The sequence below is a fragment of the Bidens hawaiensis genome, unplaced genomic scaffold (genome assembly GCF_021521415.1).
Source record: "Bidens hawaiensis isolate Kalapana, Puna unplaced genomic scaffold, B.hawaiensis_p1.1 tig00011619_1, whole genome shotgun sequence".
Taxonomy (NCBI): domain Eukaryota; kingdom Viridiplantae; phylum Streptophyta; class Magnoliopsida; order Asterales; family Asteraceae; genus Bidens; species Bidens hawaiensis.
This window is the reverse complement of record NW_027491908.1, coordinates 293,899-304,200: the sequence shown is the minus strand read 5'-3', so window position 1 is coordinate 304,200 and position 10,302 is coordinate 293,899. Positions and strand designations below refer to the sequence as shown.

The 10,302-nt window shown below is 33.8% G+C and overlaps 1 protein-coding gene across 1 annotated transcript; it reads left to right on the top strand.

Annotated features, from left to right (window-relative positions):
• The first annotated feature begins 578 nt into the window (after window positions 1-578).
• LOC143538404 (dynamin-related protein 4C-like) lies at window positions 579-1,730 on the top strand. The gene is made up of 2 exons (XM_077031975.1): window positions 579-704; window positions 858-1,730. The coding sequence occupies exons 1-2, from the start codon at window positions 579-581 to the stop codon at window positions 1,728-1,730; spliced, it is 999 nt and encodes a 332-aa protein (XP_076888090.1).
• Window positions 1,731-10,302: the final 8,572 nt, after the last annotated feature.

The window sequence follows — 10,302 nt, the reverse complement described above, 5'->3', positions numbered from 1 at the left end:
CTCCACACCCCCGAAAACCATTGCAGGTCACAGGCGCAGCTGGAGAAGAAGATCAAGACGTGGTTCGTTCATCTCGAAAATCCGTGGAAACATCGTCATGGATCAGGTTAGATTCATTTCGTGTTTCGACAACGGGCTTTATCTAAATATAAATATAAATATTCATATGCAGAAAATATAAAGTATGAAGATTATTCATAAGCATACGGAACAGGAGGACCGCATGTGTAATTCTTAAATTCTTGTTGAGTACAAAAGGCCAGATATTGAAAGAGGCCTTCTCTAGTTCTCTCATAAATCATAATATATCTAGGGTTAACTAATTTGATCTTGTTCAGGGCAGGTACTTTTTTTTTTAACCCGATTGAATATATGTGTGTTAAGGGTTTATATAGATCGATAATTGAGTATTTTATCTTGTGTTTAGTCCTCATATTTGTTTATCATTTTTTTAGTTCTCTATATAGATCCATATTCAAAGTTTAATCAGTTATAACGTGTTCAAGAAATCTATAATCGTAAAAATGCTGAATTTCCAACCCAGTATTCCCCCACTTATCAAAGAATTGTCAGAAAAAATGAGGATCCCTTTAGATACAATTACAAAACTTCAAGATATGGAAGTATTGGATAAAAAACCACCATTCCCTAAAATTGTTGTTCTAGGTGAAGCATGTGCCGGGACCAGTGTTATTGGCACGTTGGTCGGCCTTAATTTGCCTACCGGTTTAGCATTTCCTATAGTTTTGAATTTTAAACTTGACTCTGATCTTCCTAATCGAAAGATTTGGTTCGAATTTCGGTTTGAAGATAGTCATTATGAGAAAGAAGTATCTTAAACTTGTTTGGCAAAAAAGATTTCAAAATTTGTGGAACCGATACCAGAAGATAAAAGATCCAGTATAGAGATCACTTTAACTATTATTCAACCACAAGTATCTGATCTTATGGTTACTCTTTTGCCGGAAATCCATACACACCACTATATTGGTACACGCACTATTACAGTTTTCACAAAAGTGAATTTATCTGATGAATACTTGATTACACAATTGACCTCCAAGAATATCGAAACACCATCACCTTTTGGTTATTTCTTTGTTGATAATACTAATAAGGTTGAAGTTGAGGTTCTTAATGATGATGATGAGAAAACAGAAGAGTGGGTTTTGCTATCTAAGGTGGATAAGGACTGTATTGGCTTTGATGTCATTTCCAAAAATCGCGTTACCGCTTTGCTGTCCATTCTTTTTAATCATTCATCTCTAATTCTCAAAAGAATTGAGTCTGATATAAAAGAGTCTGACCTTGAGATAAAACAGTGTCAAAAGACGTTTGATTCGGTAAGTGATGCTATACCAGTGATCTTGTCAGTTGTTAACTCAGCAAAGCGCTCCATCCACAAACTGTTTATATCAGAAGAATATGAGGAGCACGAAAAGGATGAATATATGCATGCAGCTTCCAATATGGCATTGCAATTTAGAAGATTTAAAACTGATCTTCATGATCTAAAACTTGATAACAGAATGCCATTTTTGCAGTTTGAAATTGAACTTTTGAGTTCTAGAAATTGGCCCACCCCTTTAAATTTTGTTTCTTCTAGCATTATCAAACCACTTCTCAATAGACAATTTTCGTGTGCGTCCAGTACTATCGACAAGTTTGTATCAAGTATCATGAATTACATAGGGGTTGTGGTAGGTAAAGTCCTACAACATGAAAAGTAGAATTGGCAAGTCCATATGTTTATGAAAAGGATTGGTGGAGTGTTGCTTGAAGGTGTGCGAAAAAGTTTTGAAAAAAAGCTAAAGGAGATGCTAGACCTGGAAAAAACGTTTATACGTGTAGCGATAATTGACTAGAAAAATGAATGAAATGAAGTCAATCAAACTTGAGCTCCATGTTGGACAAGAATTCACAAGTATTGAAGGTTTAGGAAATAACATTAGGGTCTACCACTTGAGATGTTATCATGAAAACCATTTAAAAATAGCTTTTGAACTGAAAAAACTATTCGTTGTATATTGGCAGTTTGTTGTCAACAGATTTGTCATAATTGCGCGTTAAATCTCCAAGCTTTAATCAATGAGATGATTACCGTTGGGATTGAAGAGGTGGTGAGAGAGCACCTGATGACGAGCACTGAAAATGAGAATAAGTTACCAAGTGTAGCGCCTATGGTGGCTTATAACAAAGCTAATCTGGAACGTAGGATTGAGTATTTAAAAAAGATAAAGAAAGACATTGAAAAGTGGCAAGTTTGTTTTGAGTTTTTTCGTTAGTTTTTTTTTTTTTTTTTTCTTTCTGATTTTTGTTTTGTTTGTTGGTTTTGGTTAGCAGTGTGATGTAAGGAACTTTTGTTACTAAATTTGACTTTTCTTGATGTAACTAAAATGTTGGGAAACCTTATGCTTGTATATATTTAGCAAAATGTAATTGCCTGCAATGAATGCACGCATGTTTTGTTTCCATGATTCATCTTTGTTTGACGCATCAATAGTACAAGTGTCGATGTTGAAGAGGAGTTCACAAATATTGTAGGTTTTGGAAATAACATTAGGGGTCGACCACTTGAAAGGTTATCCTAAGAACCAAATAAAAGTAGTTTTTTGACGAGTACTGAAGATGAGACTGCATTACCAAATGTAGCACTATTGGTGCGTTACAATAAAGCCAATCTGGAACGTATATTGGGAATCTGTAAAAGGTAAAGAAAGACGTTAAAAAGTGATATAGGTTTTGAGTTTCAAGTCCCGATCGCTAAACAAACACGAATTAAACGACTAACTCTTGTTTATATTAATCAGAAAATATAACTCAAAAAACCGAACTCTCAAACATTAACTCGATTCGACTCTTGATGAACCCTAACCAGGGGCGGACCAACGGTTTGAGCGTAGGGGTCGGCAGTACCCTGTGATAAAAAAAGATTTAGTGTTATATATACGTAAAAATCTTAGCCGACCTTGTGGAATTTTGACCCAGCCCCCTGTGGAATATTGAGAAAAGGAGAAAAGGTAGATCAAAGAAGAAAAAATATTGCTGGAAAGATTTCCGGCGATTTGAAGTTGCGGCGGGAGCTGACAAGATGATTTCGAAAAGGAGAAGTTGATAACTTTATAACTAAGTTAAATTGATATTTTATTAAATGTGTACTTTAATGACAATCACATAACATCATGATCATACTAACATCAACAATTAGACAATCAATCCAAATTCAAGAACAGTTAACAATAATGTCTTGTAAGTAACCTTACATCCTAAGAGAAACACCAAATGGTTTAGCCACACATGATTTTCATCTTCAGTCCCATGATTAATCTAAACCAATCAAAGATTCTAGCTTTAATCTTCAATTAGAATTTGTAACACCCCGGCTCGGTTAGGCTAACGTGTCACTCGATACAGTAATTATAGATATTAAAAACATTTTCATTAAAATCTAAACCCTAATTTTACCACCGCACAACGGTCCAAAAACATTCAAATTAAAGTGCTCGACAAAATGACAATAAAATAAAGTTGTTTAACTCAAAAGAAATTTTATTAAGTTCCTCGATTTCCTACTTCTATCCTTTTACTTTTACTCTCTTATCACACATTCTCTTGATTCCCTTGAGTACCTGTAACAAATACAAGAAAACACAAAATAAAGAAACATGGCTGAGCCAAAAATTATCCAGTAACAGAGGAAACAATAGCGATAAAAATAGACGATGAAGAACAATACGATAAAATGAACGATCGAATGAGAAACCAATAAAGTACGCGAGCCAGTAACAGTAACTATACGCTGAACGATCAGTTATGAATCAGTACAATAATAATATATCTATGGAAATACCCATTTGAGCCAGTAACAGTAACAGTAACAGTGCAGTATGTAAATTAGCTGCAAACTAATGCACCAATTATTAAGTGAGATAGGAATGTGGGCACACACACCTAACCATCTCACTCCAGTAACAATTTACCAAGGATTGATCCATACGCCTCTCAGTAATCAGTAAATCAATAAGTGCTCTCGTCGCACAATAATATAGAGACGCTGTGGACTAATCGCTCCGCCATAGGTAGAGCACGTCAAAGGTGCCTCGATTGACGCCCTATGTCCCCATAGGTAGATAAATGCTCGGGTATTGAGGTCAAATAAAAGATAATAACAATGGTCAATATCAATATAATATGTCTCAACAACAATAATGGTCTAGTTGGAACATGCAATAATGAGTGCCATAAAATATATTCTATCGCATGCCAACCGTTTCATTTATCAATTTAACAATAGCAATCTAGCGCTTTTCAATAAATAAAGAAGCGACTTAATAAGGGTGGCGGTGACACGATACTATGAAACGGATCAAAACTATAATACGACTAACAACTCAAGAACTGATATATTACGAAAACAAGGACATAATATGGCGCTATTAGTGTTAGGCCATGAAACCCATACACTATGAGATTGATGAAAAACAATGTTTACGCTATAATTTAAATATCACAAAATCTGTACCTTAACCGAAGAGCAAGAACGCAATAAGTATAAGTACCCCTTAACTTGCACGTGAACCTAAAACATCATAGTACTAATATTAAGTCAATATTTTTCTTTCTTTGAGTACGTTTGGTTTCGGTATTCATGCACTATTTACTTAATTATTTAATTGCTGATGTTCATTGTATACATATATAGATATCTTATAATATATCTTGAATCTGTTTACTATTACTGTTACAAGGTTTAACCAATATTCGTTTGATAGCTATGAGGCTGTTAGCTTAAAACTCCATTTATGCATTCATACAACAAAACACCAACTAATATTTAAGTTTCCCACCATAAGTATTTTATCCTATTTTAATATGGATCTAACGAATTGTCAACTTTTTATAAATAAATCTTCATTCACTTTGGATTTTAATATCAAAATCTACTAACCTTTTTAAAATATTTTAGAACTGTTGTTTAGAATATGTATAACAAATAAAAACAGGTTTAGCTAAAAGCAAAATTATAATGCAATAGAGACTCTGAACTTATGGTGTCTTTGGGTCAGTCCGGTCAAGTTAGGCGACCAGAGACCCCCGGCTCGATAGTAGTTTTGAATCAAGCCTTGGACATAAGACATATAACACTCAATCATCGGGACACCGGCTGATTGGTGCATGTGCCCTTGTCTTTCGGCTATCAACGCCACCACATGATGCCTGATTAACCTTCCGCCACTTTTAACGTTATTTTCACGTGATTAGTAAAATAACGTCAAAATTAGTGCAATTTTACTTTTGCCCACCCAAGGATTCACACATATATACATTATATGTGCGCACCGCAAGCAGGTTCGAGTCATATGTAGTACAAGAAATTTGCACTTCATAAAAAATGAGGCTTGTTTTTAGAATTGAAATTAATAACTTTGATTTCATATAAAATAACACCTCAAATTTGGAGAGTCTCGATACCCAACTCTGGCCAGACTATGTTGTCTTAACCGTGCCCATGCTGTCTTCAGAGTTTAGCTTAGGCGTTCCCCCGGGAAACCATATTACCGACTGCCACTTGCCAGTAGTACTTGTGCCACCACAAGAGCATAACTCTCTAGCGTAACACAAGGTGGGACGAAAACCCAAGTGGGCTTAGGGTTCAAATTAACAACCTTTGCACAAAATCTAGCTCAAATCATTCATTGTCAATATCTACCCAAATATGATACAAGTGAGATTCGAACTGGAGATCACAAGTCTCCTCCCACTAGGCCACAAGTTAGTTAATTAATTGAATGTATGGTATTATTGGATTCAAATATAGGTTACTTATGATCTAACGTTAATCTTACTGGGGTTTTTTTTACGCATTATGAGTACATTTTACTGATTGATTATGGAGAGACCCTTTAACGCGGATCACCGACTTTACTTTGGAACTAGCTATAACAAACAATCAAAGGTACGCAGCATAATCCAACTCTGCATAATTTCTAATTTTCTATATACTGAACTATCACAAACTCACGTTTTATGTCAGGTACCAAAAGAATATATTTTGTTTATCATAAAAAAAAAACATTGTGAATAATCTCCATCACTAAACCAATTCGTTTTTTTTCTTTTTTTTTTTTGAACAGCAAATTAACAGTCAAGTCGTATGCGACGTCGTAATGTACGACCCATCACCCCTTAGTAGCAGACGTGTTGTCAATGAGTCCACGCTGGACCTTGGGGATCATCTCGTGTTCCCGATAAAACCCCTGCTCATCCCGTCCGAAAGCAAAAAAGAATCCCCAATAAGTTATTCAACAGAAAAAAATTAATTTAAAAAACCAATCTTTTGTTTTTTTGTGTAACAATTGCCTTTAGCTGTACCACTCACCAACTCAGAAAATAAATTGTCCACCAACCAGGAAAATTGGTCTTTAATTCCAAGGATCAAACATTGAAAGCTACTTAACCACAAGAAATAAGAAACAAAGATAGAAAGCTGGCTTGGGTGGGTATGATTCCTGAAGGTTTAATTTCATCTTACAAAGAAAACGACTTGACAAAGGAGGATCCCGGATTTTATGCCGGAACTATGGACCATCACTGTTCTCTCTACTGGAACAATGATCAAATCATTACCCGTTTATATGTTGCACCAACCTCACAACTCACTCTTACTTTCTCCTTGGTTATATTTCTTCCGTTGTATTTTCCGGCAAACTTGCAACCGTCATTATATAGGTAACATCGAATCATTGATCTTATACCAGTTTTATATATACATGTTTACATAATTACATACAGTCATGCTTATTGCTTAAAAAAACCCTTGAGTTTGTGTTAAAGAAATATTTTTGTAAACTATTCCAGTGGTAGTCCGTACTTACTAACATAAGTTATTGAGCGTTAAGAATTTGATTTGTAGTACTGAGCTTAAATTTATTTACTCTTTATCTTCATGCATGTTTACTTCTAGACAAAATATTAAATTTTCAAGTCAAAGAGATTGAGAAAATTCGTTTTAAGTGTTAAAAATAAAGATTAACCAATAATATGTGATTTTTGGAAATTTTGAAGTGGTATGTATAAAATTGTCTTATATATTTTTTTAAAGAAGACATATCATTAAAAGATCAAATACAAATAAATATCCACTTACATGATTTAAGCATTACCAACAGCTCTTCTAAAATTATGTGAGAGAGTTTTGCAAATTATAGGTGTGGTTATAAATGGCTATGAGTGCAGATGATAGGATGGAAAGAAAAATATAATGACTTTAGTATAATTATAGAGTAGGGTTGAGGAACCTGCTGGGAATGCTCTTAGACTCTTAGTACATCAAATTTTCCTCACTGAGCCTAATTAATTCCAACTTCCTTTGAACTCGAAAACATTCGAGGGAAACTTATAATCTGAATCTCCTCCACAATCTTGTTTGGGCATGCGTTTAGATATTAAAAAGCATTAAAACAAAATTCCTAAAATAATGATACGCAAATGCATGTGAAAAGATGCATGTCAAAAGAACAGGTCAAAAATGTGTGTCATAGATGCATAAACGGATGGCACGTGAATGCGCATCGTCTTCCTTTATTTCGTTTTTTTAGTATACGCTATTGTACTACGGATATCATTGACCTAATAACTGATTTCGGTCTACAAAACGAAATAAAGGAAGATGACTCGCATTTTATGTCATTTGTTTATACATTTACGATACAAATTTTTTACTTGTGTTTTTTACACACATTTGCGTATCATGATTTTAGGCTTTTTTATTCATATATTTTGTAGATATTCACACTTTTCAAGTTACATAGTTAGAGCAAATATTTCGACAACTATTAATATACTAAGTTTCTTATTTAATTTTAATCAAATTACTAAACATAAAGGATTGATCGCCGTTCCTTCCGTTCACACAGCTAGATTCATCTTCTTCCGACTTGATTTATGATATTACCTCAATGAAAATCGACTCCAAAAAGCCATTTGGGTATTTCTTTGTTAAAGATGATGAAAAGAAAGATGATTTTAAAAAGTCGAAGGCGGAGCTTGATAGTGTAAGATGATGTTTGCTTCTGCTAGAGCATTCCCCGCAACACATTTATCTGTATATCTATAATTACACTAAAAAACACTATATTTTTCTCTTATATACAATTAAATAATATTTTTTTCAACTTTATCATTATCTTTTATCTTTTATTCACTCATAACCACTTTCAAAAAAGGTTAAAAAGTAATAAAGGGTGAATAATATTTCTCCAAATTTACCCGTCAACAAAAGATTCTCTATCTCCTCCACACACAACCACTTACAACTACTTTATATAATATAGCGAACCCACTCATAACAATATAAATGGCCTACTGGGAATGCTCTTAGTGAAGCCATGCCTACATTATCTGTTGTTATAAAGATTAGTATGAAAGATATAAGATGAAGTAGATATGTATGTAGCCTTTGATGTTGTGTTAAGACTTCAAACGTTTAAGAGGAGTATGAAAGAAATGCAAGTTGACAAGAAAACCATTTTTGTTATATGAACTCGAACCCCTGTGTAACAAGGTTGTGCCAAAGCCAACGTCCTTTGTTTCATCATCTATAACGAAGTCACTGGTTGAAGCACAATTTTTTTACGCCACAAGTGCCATTGAAGATTCTATTTCTCGTATGGGTCTTACATTGAGAGCGTTATGGGTAGACTTCTTATGGACAATTCAAAATAATTTGGGCAAATACATCAATATTTGAAAACCTTCAACTTTTGGGTTAAAGAAATGGAAAGAAGTTCAGAGAGAAGTTAAAGAAGGTGTTTGATCTTGAAAAGCGTATCGTTTTCACATGTAAAGGTGATTTTGATGAGAAAGTTAAAGAGATTGATCTAGAAGTTGTGTTTGATAAGAACAATGAGATAACTAAGGCAAAATTAGGTGAGCAGCAGTTCATGGTGGATCATTTGGCAAGGTTTTCCCAAGAAGGGTTGGAAAAGGGCGTATAACTTAAAAGAATCATGCTTGTGTATTGGGAATGCATAATTGAAAGAATTGGTGATTATTGGGGAATGCATTTACAAGATTCTCTTGGGGAGATGACCTTTATACCTGCCATGATTGAGTTTGACACAAATTATATAATGAAGGGTGCTGAAGGCGATGGTAGAGATAAGAAAGCTTAAATTTATAAGAGTGAGTTACCAGTAAGCCTTAAATTTTCTTTTAGTGAGAAAAATATAAATAATAGGGTTGAGTATTTGATGAAGGCGATGGTAGAGATAAGAAAGCTTGAATTTGAGTTACTAGTGTAGTCTTTTTGTTTCAAAGTTGATTCTAGAAAGACGGCAAGACTGTTGGGGCATGTTAGTTTTTAAATTTGGTGTGTTTTGACTCAGTGACGGATCCAGATCAAAATTTCATGAGTAGTGTTCAAATTTTTTTTTATCGTATTTCATACAATGTAACGAAACAAAAATAGAAAGACGATTTAAACACATGGGTTGCAAATTTCTCCATGTGAATCTACATAGTATTTACTTTAACATGTGTAATTTATTTTAATACTACGAATGCACTTAAATTTATTAAAATATGAATGAAACGCATTCTCATTATTATTCAACCGACATTAATCCTCATTTAATATCGTTATGATCGACGTTACGCGTGTGTGTTGGTTGGTATCGGTTTAATTCGTTACCCAAATCTATTTTGTTGTGTACCAGTAATGGTTAATCTTATAATATTAGTGAATTAGTTATTGTTGCTTATAATATTAGTGAATTAGCTATTGTTGTGTAACTTATGGTATCTCATTCATTGTGCTAATTGTATGGTTCATGTTTTGAACGTAGTTAACAATTAACAGTGAGTTTGATGTTTGGTTTTTGTTATTGCCGAAAGTTTGATTGTTTTCGATGTGGGTTCATCATGTTCATCAAGTTTTTTAGTTCAAATAGCAAAACCGAAAAAACCGCATTCAAAACCGAATCGAACACGAAAACCGAAAACCAAAAAAACTAAATCCGAAAGGTGTTGATAAGTCAAAAAAAACTAAAATTTCAGTTGTTGGCTTGGTTTTAGTCCAAAACCGAAACATACAAACGGTTTTCCTTCTAAGAACCTTTGAGATCCCATGGTGTTCAAGTCAAACTAGTCTTGATAGTGTGTTATCTAACCTTGGTTTTGGAATAACTATACTATTTATAAATCGGTATGTATACTACTTTTCAATACTTATGTTCCAACAAGCATGTATGCTTATTAATATTTTCCTGTCGGGCACAAACAAAGGAAATATGAGGAAAAAAT